General features: G+C 38.5%; 2 protein-coding genes across 3 annotated transcripts; one reads left to right on the top strand and one right to left on the bottom strand.

Annotated features, from left to right (window-relative positions):
* Positions 1–84: 84 nt before the first annotated feature.
* Positions 85–7,827, bottom strand: LOC137391894 (beta-catenin-like protein 1). Its single transcript, XM_068078442.1, has 13 exons — positions 7,793–7,827; positions 6,822–6,926; positions 6,271–6,377; positions 5,957–6,128; positions 5,585–5,744; positions 5,118–5,341; positions 4,798–4,946; positions 3,522–3,663; positions 3,231–3,365; positions 951–1,031; positions 734–865; positions 536–608; positions 85–288 (listed from the first exon to the last, which is right to left on the bottom strand). The coding sequence occupies exons 1-13, from the start codon at positions 7,820–7,822 to the stop codon at positions 194–196; spliced, it is 1,605 nt and encodes a 534-aa protein (XP_067934543.1). The 5' UTR covers positions 7,823–7,827; the 3' UTR covers positions 85–193.
* A 124-nt stretch (positions 7,828–7,951) lies between these two features.
* Positions 7,952–26,776, top strand: LOC137390231 (zinc finger CCCH domain-containing protein 18-like). Of its 2 annotated transcripts, none has more exons than XM_068076544.1 (19): positions 7,952–8,264; positions 8,704–8,925; positions 9,426–9,593; positions 9,739–9,779; positions 9,970–10,218; positions 10,311–10,394; positions 10,594–10,729; positions 10,856–11,043; positions 11,197–11,333; positions 13,530–13,656; positions 13,771–13,877; positions 14,348–14,488; positions 15,152–15,223; positions 23,517–23,677; positions 23,819–24,002; positions 24,268–24,434; positions 24,799–24,971; positions 25,993–26,086; positions 26,379–26,776. In XM_068076544.1, the coding sequence occupies exons 2-19, from the start codon at positions 8,778–8,780 to the stop codon at positions 26,600–26,602; spliced, it is 2,601 nt and encodes an 866-aa protein (XP_067932645.1). In that variant the 5' UTR covers positions 7,952–8,264; positions 8,704–8,777; the 3' UTR covers positions 26,603–26,776. The 2 variants fall into 2 exon arrangements, with proteins under 2 accessions (XP_067932645.1, XP_067932644.1); XM_068076543.1 differs by having other exon boundaries at positions 9,739–9,788.
* Positions 26,777–27,044: the final 268 nt, after the last annotated feature.

Below are 27,044 nucleotides of genomic sequence, written 5' to 3'. Positions count from 1 at the left end.
GAGCATTAAAGTGAAGTTTTGTCACAATTATTGGCTCATTGTTGTTAGCATCAATGCTGCTAACATATTTGATGTTCTGGCATACACTATACACGATGAATTCTATACAAAATGATATATACAGTACATAAAAAATCCCTCAATTTCAGTATGATCAGTTTAAATAAAATGGGATAAGTCAATAATGGTAAAACTATGGTTGAAATTGGTCCAGATATCCGATGATCCTCTCTTGTTCTTTTCCCCGTTGCTTTTCATCCAGCGTTTCGCCAATGTTTCCAGCATATTCTACAAGATAATATATTGAGTAAAAGGTTATTTAGCATTAGGTCAGTCTACTTGTTACATAAATCTTTCAAGCAGTAAACGGTTAAACACACAGTAATCAATTATGCTGAGATCAATACTCTGCATTTAACTGTCCATGGTTGTTATTGGCAACTGGCACACCGCTTCTGATCCAATAAAATCAGCTGACACAAAATGTTTAGTGCATGAATCATTCGAAAGGAGAAGACGGATGAATAAAACGTACCTCTCATTATACCCCGTATGGCTTTGACAGACTCGCCTCTCATGTTTAGAATCCTCATCACCCTAGACTTGATCTGCCACAGAAATAAACAGCTTTATCTGGTCTATGCAATGTCAATACCCAGTCATGCGCTAATGTGTCAGAAGCGACCCTCACATTTCATAACATACAAAGCAGACTTTGTTTCATAAAACCTACAGTGGATGGGCCAGTTGCAGTGACATCTATCATAATATAGTCAAGCAGTTGGAGAACGAAGAGACCAGAATCCAGCCGTCTCATATAAAACTCATCATCTTTTTCATCAGTGACATCATCTATTGTCAGCGTCTACCAAGAAAATCAGACAGTAGCGTAATACGGTATAATACCAACACAGGCATTAACTCTTAGGTAGCCCATGTGTGTTACTCACTCGTTTCTCCCTCTCTATCACCTTATCACAGACTCTCACTCGCTCCAAGTACTTGAAATGCAACTCCATAAGCCTTTCAACCTGAAACAGATTTGTTCTATCAGAACAGTGGCATATTTAATAAACACGAATTTCCATTTTAGGTTAATTAGATGGTAAATTAGATGGTCGTAAAAATATCATCAGCTGAACTAAAGTTTCCATTAATGTTGGAGCACACAGACAGCTCTTTTCAATTAAGGCAAAAGATCTACAGTGATGAGCAAAATAAAGCAACCACCCTAAAAACTGATTATTATTCCTTTTCTTGCAATGCCTTGATATTTTACTCAGGACTAATGCTTCAGATCAATGTCGTATGTATGGCTTCTGAGCTGCTGCGCCCTGCAATGCAAGCTAATGCAGATGTGTTATTGATGTGAACCAAATAGCTATGAACTTGCAGGATGACGCTACTAAATCCTGCCCTCACTCCATAAGAGCATTGTCCTGTACGGTTGCACGATTTATCCAAAATATTGGTCTGAATCAGGCATAATGAAAACAATGCATACCATATATCAAATTAAACCTCATTCTGTAGAGTTTTTGAAGGATATAATCTTAAAACCATTAGGTCAGCTTGTAGTAGTTATGAACTACTTAGAAAATACCATATTGTCGGCTGATTATGTACAATTCGGTCGAAATCTTATCTTTATTAAATGTGCTAATATCACTCTTTCTCATGCTCGTTTTAATCTCATTGTGCCTGAAGTTATGTGATATATGTTGTTTAAAAGTGAGCCTTGATAACAGTCTTGCAGCATCCTAAGCCCACAACTGCTAAAAATTCTAAATACATAAGGGTGAAACTGTTTACTTTTACATTTCATCGATGAGACCAGAGAATTGAGTTTGTGATAATGTCACATAGTGAAAACAGCAAAAGTTATGTAGTTATTCACCTTCTCATATGTGGATGAGAAGGTGGATCTATAAACCTTAGCTTGACAACCATTGCTGAAATCTAGGTGTACACTTGAAACCTTTTAGCAGTGCAATGTTTATAATCACTAATTTAGTTGTCAGCTGTTACCAGTGAATAAGATTACCATTATAGCCAAATAGAAGGATGATCTGTTACACCGATTTTTTGATCTCAACACTTGATCTTTTACATTCTTATAAAATTCAAATTGTCAAAAGCGGGACATTTGTCACAGACTATTCTTAGTATGCATGTTTGAAAGACGAGCTCACACTATAATGCTTCGACTTATGTCCAATTATGGAGATACAATTATAATGCAGATGCTCCTACTAGATGCTTATCTTTACCATCCAGTATAGAAAACTAATGTAAAAATAATTTAGAGTTTAATATGAAATAAACTATATGTATCTGTATAAATAAATCTCAGTTTGTCGTCTGCCGTTTGGTCTGTCCAGCTACATATAGCAATTAGTATCTAGCAATGAAAAATCTGTGTCGCAGAAGATTTGATCTTGGAGCCTCCCATTTACCAGGCGATAAACTAACCCAATGAGCTATGCAAGATGCAATGGATTCATTGGGTGATATGAGTCATATAGGTTAAAATACGCATAGCGACTCTGCATTACTAAAGCTTGCTCTCATGGTTGTTGTTACTAAGTTTAGTAATGCGGATACTAGCTTACTCAAATTAGCCAATAGCGAGGTGCCAGGCTAATCGCAAGTGGCGGGCAACTACATTACCTGCCACTGTTTATAAGCCATTTTTAATACCTGTGCAACACGGCTAGTACAGTTCGGATAGTACAGTTATAATATGAAAACATATTATAACTACTGAGGACCATGTCCAACAAACGGTATAGATGCAGTAAATACTGTATATTGTGCATAAAATAATAAATAAATACTAGCTCTTTTTAAAGATTACGTTTTTCCATCTCGTGTTTTTGCCCTTACCCTTTCTTGTAACTTTACTTATGTTAAAAGTATAGGCAGAAGACAAGAAAGTTGAGCAATAAATATTCTGCCGTCAATTGTCCACGACAAGCTATTCAATGACAAATAGTCCGCAATAGATTTCCTTAGACCCGCTATAGTACTGGAAAGAAAGCACGCCTGGTTACAAGATTTTACATACACATACTGTGTCTAAATCGTATTGCCCATTGTGGGTACAAACAGTGGGATAACATCCGGCACAAAAATAATTTAAGTATGAGCATACTTCAACAGTAGCATAGTTTAAGAATTTTGGCCATGCTTCAACCGAGCGCAAACTGATTTATTTAGTATATTCTCACCTTTTCATGGTCATTCTCAACAAATTTATTTAGAATCCTCTGTTTTTGGGTCGAACTGCATGCTTTGACTATGGATGCAACAATGGAGACGATGTGCTCCTCAAGTTGTCCGGCTGTTAGACCTTTCTTGTTTACCTTCAGAAATTCAAGAAAACAAATGAGTTTCAGTATTTCCTCTCTAGCTTACCTTCCTCTCTGCTCAGTCACATTTCCCTAAATGAGTATGATAATGAAAATGTTTATATTCACAAAAATATACCCAAATGCTTGATAGATGTGATAGGAACTTACTTTTGGCGTTTTCATAAATATTGGAAAGATGGTTCGCAAACCAAGAATGTCAACAAATTTGTGACAGAGTTCAGCACCTTCTGTGCCAGTCATAGCATAGTCTAGCACCTTGATTGCACTGTTCCGGGATTGTCGTTTCTCTCTAGTGAAGGAAAGATTTAAGGTGAGTTATGAACAGGTGAGTTATGAACAGGTGAGTTATGAACAGGTGAGTTATGAACAGGTGAGTTATGAACAGGTGAGTTATGAACAAGTGAGTTATGAACAGGTGAGCTATGAACAGGTGAGTTATGAACAGGGGAGCTATGAACAGGTGAGTTATGAACAGGTGAGCTATGAACAGGTGAGTTATGAACAGGTGAGTTATGAACAGGTGAGTTATGAACAGGTGAGTTATGAACAGGTGAGTTATACAGGTGAGTTATGAACAGGGGAGCTATGAACAGGTGAGTTATGAACAGGTGAGTTATGAACAGGTGAGTTATGAACAGGTGAGTTATGAACAGGGGAGTTATGAACAGGGGAGCAATGAACAGGTGAGTTATGAACAGGTGAGTTATGAACAGGTGAGTTATGAACAGGTGAGTTATGAACAGGTGAGCTATGAACAGGTGAGCTATGAACAGGTGAGTTATGAACAGGTGAGTTATGAACAGGTGAGTTATGAACAGGTGAGTTATGAACAGGTGAGTTATGAACAGGTGAGTTATGAACAGGGGAGCAATGAACAGGTGAGTTATGAACAGGTGAGCTATGAACAGGTGAGTTATGAACAGGTGAGTTATACAGGTGAGTTATGAACAGGGGAGCTATGAACAGGTGAGTTATGAACAGGTGAGCTATGAACAGGTGAGCTATGAACAGGTGAGTTATGAACAGGTGAGTTATGAACAGGTGAGTTATGAACAGGTGAGTTATGAACAGGTGAGTTATGAACAGGTGAGTTATGAACAGGTGAGTTATGAACAAGTGAGTTATGAACAGGTGAGTTATAAACAGATGAGTTATGAACAGATGAGCTATGAACAGGTGAGTGATGAGCAAGTGAGGCTAGATAGAAAATAGATGAAATCACAAGCTGGCAAATGAACAAATGAACTGCCAGTAAGTAAGGGGTCAATAGCCAGACTTCAGAAAGTAACATCTCACTAGCTGAAGTGAGATTTCAGTAAGGGGCAACACGCAAGGTATCGATAAGTGAGACCTTAGCCAATGAAGTCTTGACCTAACCACGTGTAACACAATACTATTATTGTTAGCTAATATATATTGATACCTGAGAAGAAGATTCATAAGTTGAAGGCCTTCCCCTCGCATAAACCGTTCCTTGTTGGGAGGATACATCAGGCAAGAACATAACGCGTTAAATAGATTCTCCATACATTCAAACTCCTCAGATGTGTCTGGATCCCTCCTCTTGTATGACTAGAGGTCAGAAAGAATACACATACTAATCTGAAGTTTGCACCATTAGCACATGAACCAATTCTGTACAAGGCCATCGCATAGACTGCATAATTTGTTACAATTATAAACCAATGCATTGCTGTAATAGAACACTGCAATGCAGTAGATTGAAACCCAAACCATACTAACATTGAGTTGCTGTAGAAGAACATCTATCCCCTCTATCTCGCCAAGAAGAGACCTCGTGTTGTCATTCTCTTGCAAGAGAATGGCCAGCAGCTCAGATGCATACAACTTGTTGCCATCAAATGGCAACTTTTGCTTAATTCTTTGAAGGAGCCATTTAAGAAGACCTTGAGAGGCGAGGTCATGGCTGCATTCTGGCTTGAACTCCACAACATTCTCTAGAACACCTGATAAAGAACGCGAGGACATGTTATGTTCACTGCTATACTTCTTGTACACAAGATAGACGACTAACACCGATACTAATAGCTACTGGTACAAGGAAATGTAGTTGGCCAGAGAAATTGCCAAACCTTAAATAATTTCGTTACTGTAAGTCCTGTTGTTTAGCCTCAGGCTTGCAACTAGTTTTTAAACAAAGCACCAAGGCTACAAGAGCTCATCTATACGAAACTCTAAAATAAACCAACCTAGAGAATTATATACGCCATCAGCTTCTTCTTTGACTGTCTCATCTAGCCTCTCAATATTCTGTATCAGAAGTGCTGTCACCTGTCCCTCAAGCAGCGATTCGACCAGAGCTTCAGCACCATCTTCATTCTCATTCAAAGTGTCCACTTCTGTCAACTCCTACCACGAGTTATGTGGAAACCATGAATTGTAATGTATGCATATAAGGCACATCGTGTATATTTATCAAACAAATTTTTAAAATTCCTTAGTATAAATACGAATCGCGGACTGCATTTGAATGAAAATTATAAATTATCATTCTAGCTGTTGACTGTGAAGATACTTGATTGAGAGTAAAAGAGATCAGCTGGTGATCGTGGATAACTAACCTGTAGGAGGTCGACAGCTGCGATGGAGATATCTGTGTTATCATGACTTAGGAGATGAAGTAGTGACTGTACAGTGTTGAGCTCAGTAATGATGCTGAAGTAGTCTGGTACTGTAGCCAACACATGCATCTCCTGCAGTATCTCATTCAGCTCTACCTCTGACTCCACGAACCTGCAACATACAACAACTCAAAGTGGGGGTAGTCATAGAATGAATGAAGCAGTAGTACAATTATACAAAGTGGGGGTACTCATAGAATGAATGAAGCAGTAGTACAATCATACAAAGGTTTCTTTTATGCAAACCAACTTACTTTTCAGGGTTTTCTGGAAATTTTATTCGTAATTCTTGATTTCGGCTTAAGCGTTTCTCAAACTTCAAAACCATTTTCTTCACACTAGTATCATCGATGGTTTCCACCTGTCAACATGCAATAATGCATCCACAAGACATTGCCTACAAGGAGACTATACTTTCATTTTAAAACCCCTTGATAATCTTCTTCAGTTCATTGCTAAGTAGACACGATACAGTAGGATAGTATCACTAGAGATAGTTGGTAGTTAGTACTACTAGAAATAGTTGGCAGTTATTGCTATTATATATAGTTGGTAGTTATTACTACTAGAGATAGTTGGTAGTTATTACTACTAGAGATAGTTGGTAGTTATTACTACTAGAGATAGTTGGTAGTTATTACTATTACAAACAGCTGGTAGTTATTACTATTAGATATAATTAGTAGTTATTACTATTAAAGTGAGTTGTTAATTATTACTATTAGAGAAAGTTGTTAGTCATTACTTCTAGTGATAGTTGGCCAAGCAACTGATACAAAATACATAAAACAATGGCATTGCGCACCTCATTGTCTGCTTCTTCATCGGTGCTTTGAATCTTTTCTCTCTTTTTAAGCAGCTTACTCTCATCCTCTCCTTGTTTACGTTTTATTCCACCAGGCGTTTCTGGCTGCAATGGAGAAGCAGTAATTCGTTTTTGGAAAAGCAATTACAGTATGTTAGATGCAAGGGCTACAAATTTGGGTTTTTATTTAGAGTATGTTACAGACTTTCCTAACCTTCTTTTACCAGCTTATGTCTGTACGTCAAAGCGATATAAATAAGCCTCAAGCTTTACTTTGAAAGACTTATTGGTCACATGGATGGGCAATCAGAGTCGTTTCAGCTGTTAGTAAAACTTAAATCATATGAAAATCATGAATAGATTTATATTCATATATAATAGGATTGCATAAAGTTAGTAAAATGCAGTCCTTACTGTATGGATATTTAACTGGACCTTTTCATGTATTTGTTGTTAAACTTAATTAATAGTTTTTAACACATCAGTCATAGTTTAACTAGTTGAAAAATCCGTCTGTCAAATTATGTTTACTGCTTGAATTAAATTTAAATAATGATTTAAAATTGTTGAATTATAACGCACCAAAATATTTAGTGTCAATTACATGACATCTCCATAGCCTTTGTTAATGACTTTCGTTGTCAAGTCAGAATTGAGTTTTAGCCAATATCGATCGCACACAGATGAATTGTGGTAGTGTAATGTGCTGATAAAAAACTATTAAGCAATTTTCTGCAATTATTTTGTTATAATTAAACAATAAAATACACAACGAGGTAATCACATCGCAACTTGTGCTTGTTTACCAAACCGAGAAAAGTTTTGCTTGGTGGTTTTGTCCATCATAGCTTGTTCTTATATATTTAGTAACAGCTGTAAAAATTCAGTTCAACTTTGATTAGTTTAAATTTAGGTAAACTGTTGCCCATAGCTGTTTTAGACGACCTTCTACATCGCTTGAAGGTTTTTACCTTGAAAGAGAGTAATTCGGTAACGTTCATCGTATTGCCGCAGTCGCAATCAAACTTGAAGTTTCTTACCTCATGCATCCAAGATCTCGTCGCGAACCGCTTACGGTTGTGTTTGACCAATCAACGCCAGCCGGTCAGCCATGTTGATTATTAGTTAATTTGTGGATCGAAAATTTAACCCCTTGCATATTTCTAAGCCAAAAGGCACTGTTGTCATTAGCATTATCTTTGCATTTGTGAGTAAACATTGCTAAAACATTTTAACAACCTTTAGAACTATAATTATTCGTTATATCACAAATCAACTAATAATAATCACATGAGCAAAACAAATCATAAACCTGTACGAGCCAAAGCCGTGTGTGGACGAGAAATATTACATGGTTGACAGCTATATCGTCACATCGTTGAATATCTTGCTAGTTTAGAAGATTGTTTCATCATTTGATGCGAATGAACAAAACAGAACCAGGTAACTATATGCAATCTTTGCATTATCGCTTTGCGTTTGTTATTGTCAAACATTGTTTTCGCCATATTCTGCAATTACAAGTCGGCCATCTTGTAACCTAGAAGACAACTCCATAGTTTATTGCAATATTCTATGCGCGAGAGCACAACTTGAGTTTCTCATCAAAATTTACTGATGATCAAAGGTACGAGCTACTGCAATTTATTAATACCATATATAATTGATTGCTTGTGTGGTAGCATGGTTACTTACTAATCAGTTAAACTAGCCATAATTTGCTTTAGGAGATTGTTTGGTTTCATGCTATTCTTCAATATCTCCTAAACTCAGTGATAAGATACTATTATTACTATATACTGCTATCTTATGGTTACTGGTCAGTAGGACAATGATAAGAATTACATTATTTTGAGTAGAAGCAACAAAGTTTTTCTTGCAGTGCAAAAGATAAGAGAGCCTGATCACCCAAAACTGATTCCTTAGAAAGTGGGCAGTTTAGGAAATTAATACAAAATGAGTGATGGTGATGCCCAGACACCTATTCGTAGTCCCAAGCCGAACGACGAGGAAGAAGATGAGTCCTCATCTTCAGATGACGAGGGATCGTCATCTGAATCTGTTTCTTCTTCTAGTTCTGATGAGGAAGATGAAGAAGGAAATGGTGAGAATGATTTTATTGTTTTAAAATTGTCTAAACTACTGTTTAGCTTTCTTCTTCGAAAAAAAATCAAGCTCAGTTTTTATTTGCGCTACCACAATGGGTTTGGGTTTTTATTTGCGCTACCACAATGAGTTTGGGTTTTTATTTGCGCTACCACAATGGGTTTGGGTTTTTATTTGTGCTACCACAATGGGTTTGGGTTTTTATTTGCGCTACCACAATGGGTTTGGGTTTTTATTTGCGCTACCACAATAGGTTTGGGTTTTTATTTGCGCTACCATAATGGGTTTGGGTTTTTATTTGCGCTACCACAATGGGTTTGGGTTTTTTAGCCAGAATGTAGTACGATGTGCAATCGAAACCTCGCTTAATGAATTAAAGCTTTCCAATTATTCACAATGTTGCCATATATCATAAGCTTAGTTTTCTATTTCACTGATCTCTTCTGGTAGAAACTTTGTAGTCGTGTAACACATGACAGAAACTCAATAAATTTTTAGAAAGAGATGGTTTAAGTTCAGCTGAAACAGATGGCAAACTTGAAAGAAATGAGGATAAGCTCTCTGCGGCTAAACTGAATCCTGTAGTTGGCGAAAATGTGACTGATGCATCGAATAATAAAAGGGGTGAATTCGATGAAGACATTGCGGATGAAAAACTTGTTAGAGGTACGGCACAAGACATGGAGACATCCTGTGGAAACACAAATAAGGAAGATTGTTATACGCTGCTGTTATATGCTATGAATCATTTATGATGTATAAAAGAGTCGCCTTCCTAGATTATAATTGGTTTTATACTTTAATGTTTTAGGTTCTAGTAACGCTGAAGCTAGCGAAAGTGGACAAAAAGATGTGAGTAAGGTTGGTTATTATTATTTATGTGTTGCCATGGAGATATCTTAGTTCTTTAACATTGTTAGTTTATTTGTTACTTTGGAAACAAAAACACTATAATATGTCTTTTTTGTTTTTTTACTGTATTCTTGCTATTCATTGAATTTGTTACCATGTTGCATCATTATTTTTCTACTTAAAATTTCAGAATGAATCCAGCTCTGCATCTAACCTGGAGCATGGTGATGACAACATAGAGCTAGACTATGACATTGACCTTGCTCAAGATGTTTCATCAGCTGACATTGGTTCAAATGAACAGGGATCTCTGTTGAATGACGGTTCCAAGACAGTTGAGACGCGATCTACCCTGGAAGAGTCATCTACTGAAAAGAACTCTCAATCTTGCAAAGTTGTAAAGAAAAAAAATGAAGCACATGACAAAACCAAAGCAGAGGTAAAGTCTATTCTCATTACTAGAGTAAGTTGAAAGGATGTAAATTTTGAAAGCAAAATTATTATAGGATAATGTAATTGGTGAATTTACAGGATGACAGTGAGGAGGAAGGAGAGTTGTCAGACACCGACGGCGAGTTAACAACTACTGATGAAGAGGATGCTGCTGTTGTCGAGGTTGGTGGCAGTCAATCCACTTTTTCAGTAGACAAAAAAATCTTTGTAAATCATGCAAACAAACTCCAAATTTTTCCACCAGTGTATTTATTCTTGATTTGTTGAGTAATTTACTATTCTCTGCTAGAACTCAACCATAGCTCAGGTCTACATATTATTAGTAATATTATTGGTACTTACTTAGCTATATATTTTACAGGAGGAGGTTGAAGAGGGTGAAATACAGGATGGTAGGCATTTCAACACAAGAAGCCAGCTTTGTAGATTCTTCGTTAGGGGCCTGTGTACTTGGGGCTACACCTGCAGGTTTCTCCATCCCGGTGTGAATGACAAAGGTAAACCATATTAGCATAAAATGCCCTCACTCACTAATTTTAGGTTATCATGGCTGTTTGGGTCACAGGCTACTAGGACATCTTACCGTGTGGAATTTGGAATAGGACTGTTTAAATTATTTGTAGGAAACTATCAGCTTATTGAAAGGCCTGGTTTGAGACCCCCTCCAGGGATCTATCGACCTCCTGATGAGGAGGCTGATGCTACAAAGGAAGAAGAAGAGCCAGAACCAGAAGCAGAAAAGGCTCCTAGTCCAGAACAGCCACCGAAACCTGAAACACCTTGGGAGCGCGGACTGCGGCAAGCCAAGGAGGTGGGTCTCTATGACATCGTAATAATTTAGTTACGAGTGTAACTACTCATGTGAAAGATGATGACGATCGTTTTGGTGACCATCATGAGGGAGTGACTTATACTACTTTTTCTGACTTTCGGTCATGTGATATGAAATCTTGGGTTTACTTAGGCATTGAAGCGGGCGAGCAGAAAGAAGGAGATGGAGCTGGATATAGAAGAGAAGAAGATGAACATGACACTTGATGACATAAAAAACAAGGATATTGATCTGGGTGGAAAGGATCCGTACTATGATTGTCTACAGTAGTGAGTAGTTCATTTTTGTATTGCTTATCTTTACTCCTTAACATGATAAGAGCTTTTTTTTATGCTGTGTTTGACATTAATCTCACCTTGAACTCAAGAGTTTTTTATTCAGAATGTTAGTGATGACATGTATTTGTTGTGCAAGATGTGCCAGTATTCAAGATTTGGTATTCAAGTTGCTTGTAGTAAATACTGAAGTAATATTATAAAAATTTTATGTTTAAGCTCCGTATTCTTCAAATTTTTAAAATAGCTCATCAGAAGTTTAAGAACATAAATTTAACCATTTTACGGGTGAAGCGAATGTCGCCTATATGTTGCACTCTCCTTTTAGTGGAATGACATTAACCCTTCTGGATGCAATAAATCTGTTAACTTCCAACTTGTCATAGAGCTCTAAATAAATATGCATCGAGAAGCTGAGAAATATCTCTATCAGTTGATATCTATTGTTTGCATTTTACCTGTGACGATATTATAGCCTGTGCCCCTGCTTTGCAATTCGTTGGAGCTTTCAATTTTTTATTTCATTCTAAATTGAAAGGCATATTTTTATTTTATAACTATATTTAACAGTTTTGCATTAAAACTCATCGCACTCATTGGTATGTTTGCTACAGTTTGCAGCTAGAATTGGCTTTTAGTGTGTAATAGAAGAGGAGCCATAAGCGTTGATTCATTATGAGCCGAGTTTAGATACGTCATCGCACTGATACTATCAAATAATATGCAATAAATCTGCAAATTTATAAGTTATAATAATCTATCAGATGCTACAAATACATATTAAAAAACAAGTGACATAAACAAACTATATTTATAATAGATGTAAAACCACAAATTAACATTTTCGAGACAAAAATATTTGCATCATTTGCTCGGCCGGTTGCGCCCTGGGTGTTGCCTTTGTCTGAAAACATTTCATCTTGTTCTGGCTTTTCAATACCTTCCACAGTGTCTGCTGACCTCAACTCTTCTTTTGCACTGTAGAACTAGTCGATATTAGTGTCTAAACAATTTTAGCAGAGCAAAATTTTTACGCTTTGCTATTTGGAAAAGTTTTTGCCAAAATAATGATAAACTTTCAGATGCATGTGTGCTAAGCACAGCTTTTATAGCCTGAAAATAGTAGTCCAGATTCTTTCGTAATTGTAAACCGTTTTTCATATACGTCGAAGAATCAAGACGATGTTGAACAAGTAACTACTATTAGCCTGATACAGTGATTAATTATTTTTGTGGCGTTGCTGTTAGGAGTTAGAATTAATTGTCAATGATGTAACGGAGTCATTAGTAGCACCATTGTGTGGACACTTTCCTACTGATTACTTGCTATTATGGGTTCGTAAAATTCAAAGAATGTTAAAGTAGCGATTAAATAGAGGTGTCATTGAATTAAAGGGTAGTGCTCTATTTTTCAATCCTTCTATAGTGGGCGGTCATATTGAGGTGGCGTTCAACTAGAGGTTGTACGGTAGTTTTAGAGAGCATTAGAACATTTTAGTTTCAGCTGCTGTGGAATCAAATGGATTAATGTTATGTTTTTTATAAAGTCTTAAAAACATTAATTCTTTAAATTTAATATTCACTGTTGTTTTATATTGAAAACTTTCAAAGTAACCTGGTCATAGCAGTACAGCATCTTACTACTTGGCTCCGGCTACTTGGCTTACTAAAAGCGACTTTATGGTGTGACATGATTGTCTATAAAACGCTCCTCAAAACCGTTCTGGGGTGTAACTAAATTGAGTCTGCTTAATATAAGGGTAGGTTATAATAATACAACCACAGTTCGTACTTGTGTCATAGAAGCCCCAATTCTCTTAACATAGAAATATAGATGCCATAACGCTCTTATCACCTCAATCAGGCACTATCAGTACCATCTTAAAATGGCTGATATGCAGCTCTTTTACTTCTAGATACGAAACAATCAGATATTGAAACTGGTTTTGCTTTCACTTCGCAGTTCAAATTCTATAGCAGTAGATGTATTTGATGTTCATTCATAGATGTTTGTTACGATTCAGGATTTGTACTTTGTATTAGGTCATACTTAGGGTTATCAACAAATTGAGCTCGCTTTCTTTCTTGACAGCTTTCTTATCTGCCTGTCATCTTGTAGATTATTTTTCTATGGCTATGCATAACAAACACTCAGTTTCCAAAATAGCATCGTAACTTTTATTTTGACAGTGATGAGTTAGACCCGATTCAAGCAATGGCCTTTGAAGACAGCCACAGGGAAGACGATTGGGAGAAAGCTGGATTTGAGGAGATATCGGAAGTAGAATGGACTCATGCCAACTATGAGTTTCCACATGTAAGTCTCATATCTTCGTGTCCTTTGACTGTTTGGAAGAATATATACCTTGTTGAGGTATATTTGGGATTCTTATTGTGAAGACATTATTGTAACATAGGCTGTTGTTTGCAGCTGTCAGGGCCTCCAGAACGAGAGTGGAGAGATGAGAGAATGCGGCCTCCGGATTATAGAAGAGCGTTTGAGAGGGGCGGTCGACACAGATACAGGAGTCCTCTAAGGTGTGTTTCGCCTGACATATCTTTTGGAAATTTCATGTTTATTGACACACATTAGCATCACCGATCAATAAGTAGTAGAATTTGTTAGTGAAAACCCACTACTTCATCTTACTGTAAATCTGTCAGATTCATCAAGATTCGAATTGGTTTATTGATACCATTGAGTTCAATGTGGATTTTAGTATGCATTTTTTCAACACTTACAGTTAAAAACATTTGCATGCCAAACTTTTTTATAGTTTTCTTTGGTAGTGCAAATTTTGGTTTTTAATTTCAGTTTTTTTTTCTTGATTTCACCTCATTTTGTGGATATTGTAATATCTGCTATTTCATATATACTAAGAATCCACTCATTTAGCTGTATTTTTCTTTTTCTTTGTTTAAACACTCATGTATGTTTTAGTAGCACAATGCTTTTAGCTGAGTTACGCTCAAGGTTTAAGAAAAGGCTTGTAATGGTTATTTTTTAGGCATCCTGGTAGAGATTACAGGCGCCGGAGGCCGCAAGAAAAGGGGGCTTTAAAAAGACAAGCATTTGGCAACGATGGTTGGGTAGATCCTTGGCAACGTGTGAAACCAGGCGATCGGCGCCGAAGCAGAAAACGCTCTAGGTAGGGATGAGATATGTACATATATATATATGCTAATTTTGGCATCATCTGTGTTCACTCTGTTCATGATACTGCTATTTCAGGTGTAAGCATTATATCACAACATTTTGGCAAGTTTGCATAACATATTAGTTACTGATAACATACTTAAATGTTGTTTTAGTTTTTTGATTTCTGGTAGTGTGTACTTGCAAGACTACTGATATTTTTAGTAGTGTGTACCTGAATGTCTACTGATTGTTAGTAGTGTGTACCTGAATGTCTACTGATTGTTAGTAGTGTGTACCTGAATGTCTACTGATTGTTAGTATTGTGTACCTGAAAGTCTACTGATTGTTAGTATTGTGTACCTGAATGTCTACTGATTGTTAGTAGTGTGTACCTGAAAGTCTACTGATTGTTAGTAGTGTGTACCTGAAAGTCTACTGATTGTTAGTAGTGTGTACCTGAATGTCTACTGATTGTTAGTATTGTGTACCTGAATGTCTACTGATTGTTAGTAGTGTGTACCTGAATGTCTACTGATTGTTAGTAGTGCGTACCTGAATGTCTACTGATTGTTAGTATTGTGTACCTGAATGTCTACTGATTGTTAGTAGTGCGTACCTGAATGTCTACTGATTGTTAGTAGTGTGTACCTGAAAGTCTTGGTTTCTTTTGAAGCTCTGGTTCTTCCTCCTTCTCATCATTGAGTGGAAGCAGTCGGAATTCTAGCGCTTCTTCATTCTCGTCAAGGTCAGTTACTTATGTCATTTATTTCAACATACCAACATACCTGCTCAGCATACTTACCCACTATGTGTATTCAATAAACCTGTTTAAATCGCGTGCTACTGCATCAACTAGATTAGAGATACTTGTGACATTTTATATTGTTGGCTAGGTGACCTTTCAGGCCTGGCTCGCAGTATAAATTTGTTTAATCCATGTACAAAGTGGCACGTAAGTTTTCAAAACAGATCACCCATTCTTAGTAGTCTGGCAATAAATCACTTTAAACAGACAACAATGTCATCTAGGATGTTTGTTAAAACGCTAGTTTTAGCCTTCCAAAAAGAAACTAACTTTTCATTTGCTTTTGAATATGCAACAGATATTAATAACAGCTCTCCAAAAACTCATTAGCTTTATGGAAGTCTAGCTTCAAGTCTTAACAACCGCTTGTGTGTTTTCATCTATTAGATCTATGCTAGATTTTTGGTAATCATCGCTATGAGGCAGGCAAGTCAGAAGTTCATGAATACTGCTCAAGACGGTATAGTTACCGTATTTATGATTGTAATAGATTCAAACCTTTTAAAAATTTGAATACTTGGTTCAGTTTAATATAAGACACTAAAAGGAATGATGATACACTGAACACAGATCCAGATAAAGACTGTCTCTGCAATGAGGCAAAATTGTTCAAGTGTTTAAGAAAGTCAACACGGTCTTAGTTGAGTCTATCTAAGAAAGTTCATCGGTGTGTAAAGAGTCTGCAAGTCTATCTAAGAAGGTTCATGGGTGTGCAAAGAGTCTTCAAGTCTATCTAAGAAGGTTCATGGGTGTGCAAAGAGTCTGAAAGTCTCTCTGAGAAGGTTCATGGGTGTGTAAAGAGTCTGCAAGTCTATCTAAGAAGGTTCATGGGTGTGTAAAGAGTCTGCAAGTCTATCTAAGAAGGTTTATGGGTGTGCAAAGAGTCTGCAAGTCTATCTAAGAAGGTTCATGGGTGTGTAAAGAGTCTGCAAGTCTATCTAAGAAGGTTCATGGGTGTGCAAAGAGTCTGCAAGTCTATCTAAGAAGGTTCATGGGTGTGCAAAGAATCTGCAAGTCTATCTAAGAAGGTTCATGGGTGTGCAAAGAGTCTGCAAGTCTATCTAAGAAGGTTCATGGGTGTGCAAAGAGTCTGCAAGTCTATCTAAGAAGGTTCATGGGTGTGCAAAGAGTCTGCAAGTCTATCTAAGAAGGTTCATGGGTGTGCAAAGAGTCTGCAAGTCTATCTAAGAAGGTTCATGGGTGTGCAAAGAGTCTGAAAGTCTATCTAAGAAGGTTCATGGGTGTGTAATGAGTCTGCAAGTCTATCTAAGAAAGTTCATGGGTGTGTAAAGAGTGTGCAAGTCTATCTAAGAAGGTTCATGGGTGTGCAAAGAGTCTGCAAGTCTATCTAAGAAGGTTCATGGGTGTGCAATGAGTCTGCAAGTCTATCTAAGAAGGTTCATGGGTGTGCAAAGAGTCTGCAAGTCTATCTAAGAAGGTTCATGGGTGTGCAAAGAGTCTGTAAGTCTATCTAAGAAGGTTCATGGGTGTGCAAAGAGTCTGCAAGTCTATCTAAGAAGGTTCATGGGTGTGTAAAGAGTCTGCAAGTCTATCTAAGAAGGTTCATGGGTGTGTAAAGAGTCTGCAAGTCTATCTAAGAAGGTTCATGGGTGTGTAAAGAGTCTGCAAGTCTATCTAAGAAGGTTCATGGGTGTGTAATGAGTCTGCAAGTCTATCTAAGAAGGTTCATGGGTGTGCAATGAGTCTGCAAGTCTATCTAAGAAGGTTCATGGGTGTGTAAAGAGTCTGCAAGTCTATCTAAGAAGGTTCATGGGTGTGCAAAGAGTCTGCAAGTCTATCTAAGAAGGTTCATGGGTGTGCAAAGAGTCTGCAAGTCTATCTAAGAAGGTTCATGGGTGTGCAAAGAGTCTGAAAGTCTATCTAAGAAGGTTCATGGGTGTGTAATGAGTCTGCAAGTCTATCTAAGAAAGTTCATGGGTGTGTAAAGAGTGTGCAAGTCTATCTAAGAAGGTTCATGGGTGTGCAAAGAGTCTGCAAGTCTATCTAAGAAGGTTCATGGGTGTGCAAAGAGTCTGCAAGTCTATCTAAGAAGGTTCATGGGTGTGCAAAGAGTCTGAAAGTCTATCTAAGAAGGTTCATGGGTGTGTAATGAGTCTGCAAGTCTATCTAAGAAAGTTCATGGGTGTGTAAAGAGTGTGCAAGTCTATCTAAGAAGGTTCATGGGTGTGCAAAGAGTCTGCAAGTCTATCTAAGAAGGTTCATGGGTGTGCAAAGAGTCTGCAAGTCTATCTAAGAAGGTTCATGGGTGTGCAATGAGTCTGCAAGTCTATCTAAGAAGGTTCATGGGTGTGTAAAGAGTCTGCAAGTCTATCTAAGAAGGTTCATGGGTGTGCAAAGAGTCTGCAAGTCTATCTAAGAAGGTTCATGGGTGTGCAAAGAGTCTGCAAGTCTATCTAAGAAGGTTCATGGGTGTGCAAAGAGTCTGAAAGTCTATCTAAGAAGGTTCATGGGTGTGTAATGAGTCTGCAAGTCTATCTAAGAAAGTTCATGGGTGTGTAAAGAGTGTGCAAGTCTATCTAAGAAGGTTCATGGGTGTGCAAAGAGTCTGCAAGTCTATCTAAGAAGGTTCATGGGTGTGCAAAGAGTCTGCAAGTCTATCTAAGAAGGTTCATGGGTGTGCAAAGAGTCTGAAAGTCTATCTAAGAAGGTTCATGGGTGTGTAATGAGTCTGCAAGTCTATCTAAGAAAGTTCATCGGTGTGTAAAGAGTCTGCAAGTCTATCTAAGAAGGTTCATGGGTGTGCAAAGAGTCTGCAAGTCTATCTAAGAAGGTTCATGGGTGTGCAATGAGTCTGCAAGTCTATCTAAGAAGGTTCATGGGTGTGCAAAGAGTCTGCAAGTCTATCTAAGAAGGTTCATGGGTGTGCAAAGAGTCTGTAAGTCTATCTAAGAAGGTTCATGGGTGTGCAAAGAGTCTGCAAGTCTATCTAAGAAGGTTCATGGGTGTGTAAAGAGTCTGCAAGTCTATCTAAGAAGGTTCATGGGTGTGTAAAGAGTCTGCAAGTCTATCTAAGAAGGTTCATGGGTGTGTAAAGAGTCTGCAAGTCTATCTAAGAAGGTTCATGGGTGTGTAATGAGTCTGCAAGTCTATCTAAGAAGGTTCATGGGTGTGCAATGAGTCTGCAAGTCTATCTAAGAAGGTTCATGGGTGTGTAAAGAGTCTGCAAGTCTATCTAAGAAGGTTCATGGGTGTGCAAAGAGTCTGCAAGTCTATCTAAGAAGGTTCATGGGTGTGCAAAGAGTCTGCAAGTCTATCTAAGAAGGTTCATGGGTGTGCAAAGAGTCTGAAAGTCTATCTAAGAAGGTTCATGGGTGTGTAATGAGTCTGCAAGTCTATCTAAGAAAGTTCATGGGTGTGTAAAGAGTGTGCAAGTCTATCTAAGAAGGTTCATGGGTGTGCAAAGAGTCTGCAAGTCTATCTAAGAAGGTTCATGGGTGTGCAATGAGTCTGCAAGTCTATCTAAGAAGGTTCATGGGTGTGCAAAGAGTCTGCAAGTCTATCTAAGAAGGTTCATGGGTGTGCAAAGAGTCTGCAAGTCTATCTAAGAAGGTTCATGGGTGTGCAAAGAGTCTGTAAGTCTATCTAAGAAGGTTCATGGGTGTGCAAAGAGTCTGCAAGTCTATCTAAGAAGGTTCATGGGTGTGTAAAGAGTCTGCAAGTCTATCTAAGAAGGTTCATGGGTGTGTAAAGAGTCTGCAAGTCTATCTAAGAAGGTTCATGGGTGTGCAAAGAGTCTTCAAGTCTATCTAAGAAGGTTCATGGGTGTGCAAAGAGTCTGAAAGTCTCTCTGAGAAGGTTCATGGGTGTGTAAAGAGTCTGCAAGTCTATCTAAGAAGGTTCATGGGTGTGTAAAGAGTCTGCAAGTCTATCTAAGAAGGTTTATGGGTGTGCAAAGAGTCTGCAAGTCTATCTAAGAAGGTTCATGGGTGTGTAAAGAGTCTGCAAGTCTATCTAAGAAGGTTCATGGGTGTGCAAAGAGTCTGCAAGTCTATCTAAGAAGGTTCATGGGTGTGCAAAGAATCTGCAAGTCTATCTAAGAAGGTTCATGGGTGTGCAAAGAGTCTGCAAGTCTATCTAAGAAGGTTCATGGGTGTGCAAAGAGTCTGCAAGTCTATCTAAGAAGGTTCATGGGTGTGCAAAGAGTCTGCAAGTCTATCTAAGAAGGTTCATGGGTGTGCAAAGAGTCTGCAAGTCTATCTAAGAAGGTTCATGGGTGTGCAAAGAGTCTGAAAGTCTATCTAAGAAGGTTCATGGGTGTGTAATGAGTCTGCAAGTCTATCTAAGAAAGTTCATGGGTGTGTAAAGAGTGTGCAAGTCTATCTAAGAAGGTTCATGGGTGTGCAAAGAGTCTGCAAGTCTATCTAAGAAGGTTCATGGGTGTGCAATGAGTCTGCAAGTCTATCTAAGAAGGTTCATGGGTGTGCAAAGAGTCTGCAAGTCTATCTAAGAAGGTTCATGGGTGTGCAAAGAGTCTGTAAGTCTATCTAAGAAGGTTCATGGGTGTGCAAAGAGTCTGCAAGTCTATCTAAGAAGGTTCATGGGTGTGTAAAGAGTCTGCAAGTCTATCTAAGAAGGTTCATGGGTGTGTAAAGAGTCTGCAAGTCTATCTAAGAAGGTTCATGGGTGTGTAAAGAGTCTGCAAGTCTATCTAAGAAGGTTCATGGGTGTGTAATGAGTCTGCAAGTCTATCTAAGAAGGTTCATGGGTGTGCAATGAGTCTGCAAGTCTATCTAAGAAGGTTCATGGGTGTGTAAAGAGTCTGCAAGTCTATCTAAGAAGGTTCATGGGTGTGCAAAGAGTCTGCAAGTCTATCTAAGAAGGTTCATGGGTGTGCAAAGAGTCTGCAAGTCTATCTAAGAAGGTTCATGGGTGTGCAAAGAGTCTGAAAGTCTATCTAAGAAGGTTCATGGGTGTGTAATGAGTCTGCAAGTCTATCTAAGAAAGTTCATGGGTGTGTAAAGAGTGTGCAAGTCTATCTAAGAAGGTTCATGGGTGTGCAAAGAGTCTGCAAGTCTATCTAAGAAGGTTCATGGGTGTGCAAAGAGTCTGCAAGTCTATCTAAGAAGGTTCATGGGTGTGCAAAGAGTCTGAAAGTCTATCTAAGAAGGTTCATGGGTGTGTAATGAGTCTGCAAGTCTATCTAAGAAAGTTCATGGGTGTGTAAAGAGTGTGCAAGTCTATCTAAGAAGGTTCATGGGTGTGCAAAGAGTCTGCAAGTCTATCTAAGAAGGTTCATGGGTGTGCAAAGAGTCTGCAAGTCTATCTAAGAAGGTTCATGGGTGTGCAATGAGTCTGCAAGTCTATCTAAGAAGGTTCATGGGTGTGTAAAGAGTCTGCAAGTCTATCTAAGAAGGTTCATGGGTGTGCAAAGAGTCTGCAAGTCTATCTAAGAAGGTTCATGGGTGTGCAAAGAGTCTGCAAGTCTATCTAAGAAGGTTCATGGGTGTGCAAAGAGTCTGAAAGTCTATCTAAGAAGGTTCATGGGTGTGTAATGAGTCTGCAAGTCTATCTAAGAAAGTTCATGGGTGTGTAAAGAGTGTGCAAGTCTATCTAAGAAGGTTCATGGGTGTGCAAAGAGTCTGCAAGTCTATCTAAGAAGGTTCATGGGTGTGCAAAGAGTCTGCAAGTCTATCTAAGAAGGTTCATGGGTGTGCAAAGAGTCTGAAAGTCTATCTAAGAAGGTTCATGGGTGTGTAATGAGTCTGCAAGTCTATCTAAGAAAGTTCATGGGTGTGTAAAGAGTGTGCAAGTCTATCTAAGAAGGTTCATGGGTGTGCAAAGAGTCTGCAAGTCTATCTAAGAAGGTTCATGGGTGTGCAATGAGTCTGCAAGTCTATCTAAGAAGGTTCATGGGTGTGCAAAGAGTCTGCAAGTCTATCTAAGAAGGTTCATGGGTGTGCAAAGAGTCTGTAAGTCTATCTAAGAAGGTTCATGGGTGTGCAAAGAGTCTGCAAGTCTATCTAAGAAGGTTCATGGGTGTGTAAAGAGTCTGCAAGTCTATCTAAGAAGGTTCATGGGTGTGTAAAGAGTCTGCAAGTCTATCTAAGAAGGTTCATGGGTGTGTAAAGAGTCTGCAAGTCTATCTAAGAAGGTTCATGGGTGTGTAATGAGTCTGCAAGTCTATCTAAGAAGGTTCATGGGTGTGCAATGAGTCTGCAAGTCTATCTAAGAAGGTTCATGGGTGTGTAAAGAGTCTGCAAGTCTATCTAAGAAGGTTCATGGGTGTGCAAAGAGTCTGCAAGTCTATCTAAGAAGGTTCATGGGTGTGCAAAGAGTCTGCAAGTCTATCTAAGAAGGTTCATGGGTGTGCAAAGAGTCTGAAAGTCTATCTAAGAAGGTTCATGGGTGTGTAATGAGTCTGCAAGTCTATCTAAGAAAGTTCATGGGTGTGTAAAGAGTGTGCAAGTCTATCTAAGAAGGTTCATGGGTGTGCAAAGAGTCTGCAAGTCTATCTAAGAAGGTTCATGGGTGTGCAATGAGTCTGCAAGTCTATCTAAGAAGGTTCATGGGTGTGCAAAGAGTCTGCAAGTCTATCTAAGAAGGTTCATGGGTGTGCAAAGAGTCTGCAAGTCTATCTAAGAAGGTTCATGGGTGTGCAAAGAGTCTGTAAGTCTATCTAAGAAGGTTCATGGGTGTGCAAAGAGTCTGCAAGTCTATCTAAGAAGGTTCATGGGTGTGTAAAGAGTCTGCAAGTCTATCTAAGAAGGTTCATGGGTGTGTAAAGAGTCTGCAAGTCTATCTAAGAAGGTTCATGGGTGTGTAAAGAGTCTGCAAGTCTATCTAAGAAGGTTCATGGGTGTGTAATGAGTCTGCAAGTCTATCTAAGAAGGTTCATGGGTGTGCAATGAGTCTGCAAGTCTATCTAAGAAGGTTCATGGGTGTGTAAAGAGTCTGCAAGTCTATCTAAGAAGGTTCATGGGTGTGTAAAGAGTCTGCAAGTCTATCTGAGAAGGTTCATGGGTGTGCAAAGAGTCTGCAAGTCTATCTAAGAAGGTTCATGGGTGTGCAAAGAGTCTGCAAGTCTATCTAAGAAGGTTCATGGGTGTGCAAAGAGTCTGCAAGTCTATCTGAGAAGGTTCATGGTTGTGCAAAGAGTCTGAAAGTCTATCTGAGAAGGTTTATGGGTGTGCAAAGAGTCTGCAAGTGAATTTGATTGGAAAGAAAGAAGGCAGATAGTGGTTAATCTAAAATTATCATTATTTGTAGGGTGTTGGCTTATTCTTGAAAATGGCAGCTTTTTTAGCTAGTCGGCAAGAAAAGTGTTATTAAGTCATTGAACCTTTAATGAGTGAAATCTTGGACCAGAAAGCTAGAGAGGTTTATCTAGAGCCTCGTTTTGTTAGCACTGAGGCCTGTGTATCACTCAGCAACAGTGGTCAGGGTTTTTAAGGTCAATGAACAACAGCCACATAGGCAGTAGATAGATCGTGACGTAATAAGCGGAATGAGTTGGTTTTTCATCATGAGTGAATCCGTTAACTCTTTCGCTACAAAGTGTTTGCGACTCTTTCAGGCAGTGTTTGCGTATGGCCAAGAGCCGCATGATGTGGCTTTTGTAAGCTTTGTACAAAAGGTCTCTGATTAGTGAGTAGTTAATTAATTAACCCCATCATATCTGTACTTAAATGGAAAGAAACAATTTTCTGCATGCTTTGAGAAAATAAAAAATATATTTACAACCCATCCTGAGTGTAGTTTTATTTTACAAATACTTTATTTTTCATCACGATTTATTCTTACATGTAGCAACAACCAGCCCTATCAGACACATTACAACTATGAAGGTTTCATTAATTTTAGATCTATGGACTTTCGAGGATTTTCATTGAGCAATAATATCACTGAGAGTTATTATTTCTAGCAGTGATAATAGTGCCGTAAGTCGTAATAAGATGGATTGATCGTTCGTTCGTTTCATTTGAACATGCTCACGGTCGTAGCGGTAATGGCCAAAAAAGTGTCCGAGCTCATTCTGCAACATATTTGGGGCATTTTTATGGCATCACCTGATGTAAAATTTTATGCTGAAAAATTTGGTATCAAAATATTTTTTTCTAGACTGTGTGGTTCAAAAGTTAAGGCATTTTATACACACCCTGTCAAACATTAGATTTTACTGAAGACGTAATTATGTCTCGGTAAAGAAATTAATTTAGCAGAAGCTGTTATTATGAACATTGAAATTATCTGAGAATATTTTTCTTGTCAGTAGAAGTCGCACTAGAACTCCCACACCTCTAAGGAATGTGCAGAAGCCTAAGAGTTTTGTAGCCTCTTCTGGCAATCAAAGAAACGATGATCGGAGGGCAAGAGAACCGCTACCTAATTCGCATGAGCAGAGGGCTATCAGAAAGGGTCCAGAGTGGCCTTCAGGTTTGACTTCGATAAATAATTATTTATGGAGAACTCTATCTAATTTGCATATAAATTTCATATTTCTTTGCTTACCTACATTTCTTTTCTTCAACACATTTGAACTGTCTTGCTAAATCGTATCCCTTTTTGTCTTAACAGCTTCCACCAGCGGTCTTGATCGTCAAAACTCATTATCCAATAGAGATAAAGTGGGGTATCCAGCAGACAAATCTTTACGAGAAAAGCCTGGACAGGAAATGGCAAGCAGACCATCTCGAAAAGATCAATTGCCAAACAGTAAGAAAGATAAAGCGAGAGGCAAAAGACGAACTTCTTCTGTCAGGTAGTTGTCTTCTTCTGTCAGTTAGTCACTTTCTTCTAGAAGGTATTCGTTGCTATTAAATTGCTATAGTTGTGCCTCAAAAAAATGTTTATGTTCAGTAGTAGACTGAAGTAGTACTAGTAGAAAGACCGCTTCGGCTAATTACTAGGATCTACTTTGAAAGACAACAAGTCAAAGAATGCAAGTGATATTGGTTTCTCGCCCACAAAGTTTTTTTTGTATATGAAAACAGACGTGTAGAATGGTTGATGGTTTGTTTTCTTAGTTCATCGAGCACTAGCAGCAGTGACTCAAGCTCCGACAGGTCACATTCCAGCAGCAGCTCTGACTCTAGCGGGTCTAGTTCCTCTTCCGGTTCCTCATCAAGCAGCAGCAGTGATTCTAGTGGCAGCGACAGTGATGAGCTTTACGCCGGTATTAGCAAACCTCACAGTAAGTCTCTGCAAATTAGTGGATACAGATAAGTAGGTATAATGATAGAATGTAGAGTGGATGAGACTTAACTGCACATATTGTGAATATTCATTTTAAAGCGATCGTTGGTCAAGTTTGAGTGCCAAGACAATTTTTATAATCCTGCATAAAATGCATTGGGCACTAATCATATATTCATATTTTCCATGTTTTGCACGAGTGCCGAAGGTGTGTGGCGGAAAGAATACTTGTTTTTAAAAATCGCCAGAATGTTTTGGACTCAAGATAACTCTGCATTACATTAACATGATTATCATGTGCCAGTTTTGTGTCTGCATAAGGGTTTGGTAAAAATGTCATATTCTATCGGCTGTGGTTGCAGAAGAAAAACGAAAGAGGAATATTGAACACACAGCTAAACCGATGAAAGAAAGACGTCCACCCGTTAGCCGTCCGCCTCCTCCACCAGTCAGCAGAAAGCACATCGAGGACTCAGTAAGGGAGACAACTACAAGCACCAGCAAAGCTGGCATTAAACTCACTCTTATGAATAAGGTATATGTTTTATTTCATCCTGAGTGACAGAGAAAAACATAATGACTGTGAGAATGTATTGGAAGAAATTTGACAGTTAATTTTAATGGTCCAACTGTGCAATAGCACTGCAGCTAGTCGATGACCTGAGAACTAAATTGGCAAATGTCTAAATGGTGACTCTGGTAGCAAATGTCTAAATAGTGACTTCGGTAGCAAATGTCTAAATGGTGACTCCGGTAGCAAATGTCTAAATGGTGACTCCGGTAGCAAATGTCTAAATGGTGACTCCGGTAGCAAATGTCTAAATGGTGACTCAGGTAGCAAATGTCTAAATGGTGACTCCGGTAGCAAATGTCTAAATGGTGACTCCGGTAGCAAATGTCTAAATGGTGACTCAGGTAGCAAATGTCTAAATGGTGACTCCGGTAGCAAATGTCTAAATGGTGACTCCGGTAGCAAATGTCTAAATGGTGACTCCGGTAGCAAATGTCTAAATGGTGACTCAGGTAGCAAATGTCTAAATGGTGACTCAGGTAGCAAATGTCTAAATAGTGACTTCGGTAGCAAATGTCTAAATGGTGACTCCGGTAGCAAATGTCTAAATGGTGACTCCGGTAGCAAATGTCTAAATGGTGACTCAGGTAGCAAATGTCTAAATGGTGACTCAGGTAGCAAATGTCTAAATGGTGACTCAGGTAGCAAATGTCTAAATGGTGACTCAGGTAGCAAATGTCTAAATAGTGACTCCGGTAGCAAATGTCTAAATGGTGACTCCGGTAGCAAATGTCTAAATGGTGACTACGGTAGCAAATGTCTAAATGGTGACTCCGGTAGCAAATGTCTAAATGGTGACTCCTGTAGCAAATGTCTAAATGGTGACTCCGGTAGCAAATGTCTAAATGACGTCCAATAGTAACTCTTTTCTTCATTCACTGCGATGTTGAAGCTGCGCTTTTCATCCAATCAATAATTCTCTCAGCTTCATCTATTTTATCAGTTACATGCCATGCTATGCACTGCTATTCTGACTCCTTTGCAGACTAAAGTGCAATCAAAAAAGAGAGTTTTGGACTCTCCCCCACCTGAGCAATTACCCCCAACAAAGAAGGCTAACTTACCAATGCCAGAAAAAGGTAAGCAGGCAGCTGGGCGAAAGAGAATTCTTTACACATTTTAATGTGACAGAACAAGGTCTTGCCTCGAGTTATTGAGTTTTGTATTTCCATATAAATATTCTATATTCCATGATTCTTTCCAAACACTAGCTAATTGCTTTTATAACTAGCCGAAGCTCGTTTCCTTGAAATAATCGTATGCCGTTTAATAAGCAATACCGAGGCTTGTAGACTTCCATAAATCTAATGCTAACTTTGATGCCTCTGAGCATCATGAAATGATAAAATTTATGCATTTGTGTTTTGCTAGATCGACCTAAACCTCCAGTACCAAAAGTGCCAGTATTGACTCCAAGCTCTAAGGCAAAAGCTAGTGCTAAACCGGTCGTACCGCCCGGCACATCAGCCAAACCAGGAAAATCGATGGCCAAAGCTTACTCCGCCAAAAAATCTCAGCCTAACCGAAGGGAAGAGTTACTCAAACAACTCAAAGCTGTGGAAGATGCTATTGCTAAGAAGCGATCAAAGAATTAGTATTTGGCCTTTCCAGCAAACTTCAAGGCATTATACCAACCATTCTACATTCTATTTCTGTTAAGGTATATTCGTGTAAATATTTTACCCTCTCATTCTAAATATCACTCGCAGCATGTATGCCATGTTCAAAATACAAAAAGGTCTTTAGTATAATATATATTTATGCTTGCATTTGAATTGTTCTGAAAGGGAATCTTGATACCCTAAAATCAATTTTCAATGTTTCCTGTTACTACCTCTATCTCATAGTCTAGCAGACTGTATGACACAGAGGTAGTAACACTACAGAGTACTGCAGACTGCTGTCGTACTCTGGCACCTTCACTACCTCATTCTTAATCTCACTTTTTAAGTAACTATCTTTCCTCTCCGCTCTTAAGAACCTGTTTGAATTATTCACCATCTCATGGGCACTCAAGCCTCATTCAACATCTCCCAA

Source organism: Watersipora subatra, chromosome 3, assembly GCF_963576615.1.
Source record: "Watersipora subatra chromosome 3, tzWatSuba1.1, whole genome shotgun sequence".
NCBI classification, from domain to species: Eukaryota; Metazoa; Bryozoa; class Gymnolaemata; order Cheilostomatida; family Watersiporidae; genus Watersipora; species Watersipora subatra.
This window is presented reverse-complemented; position numbering and strand designations above follow the sequence as displayed.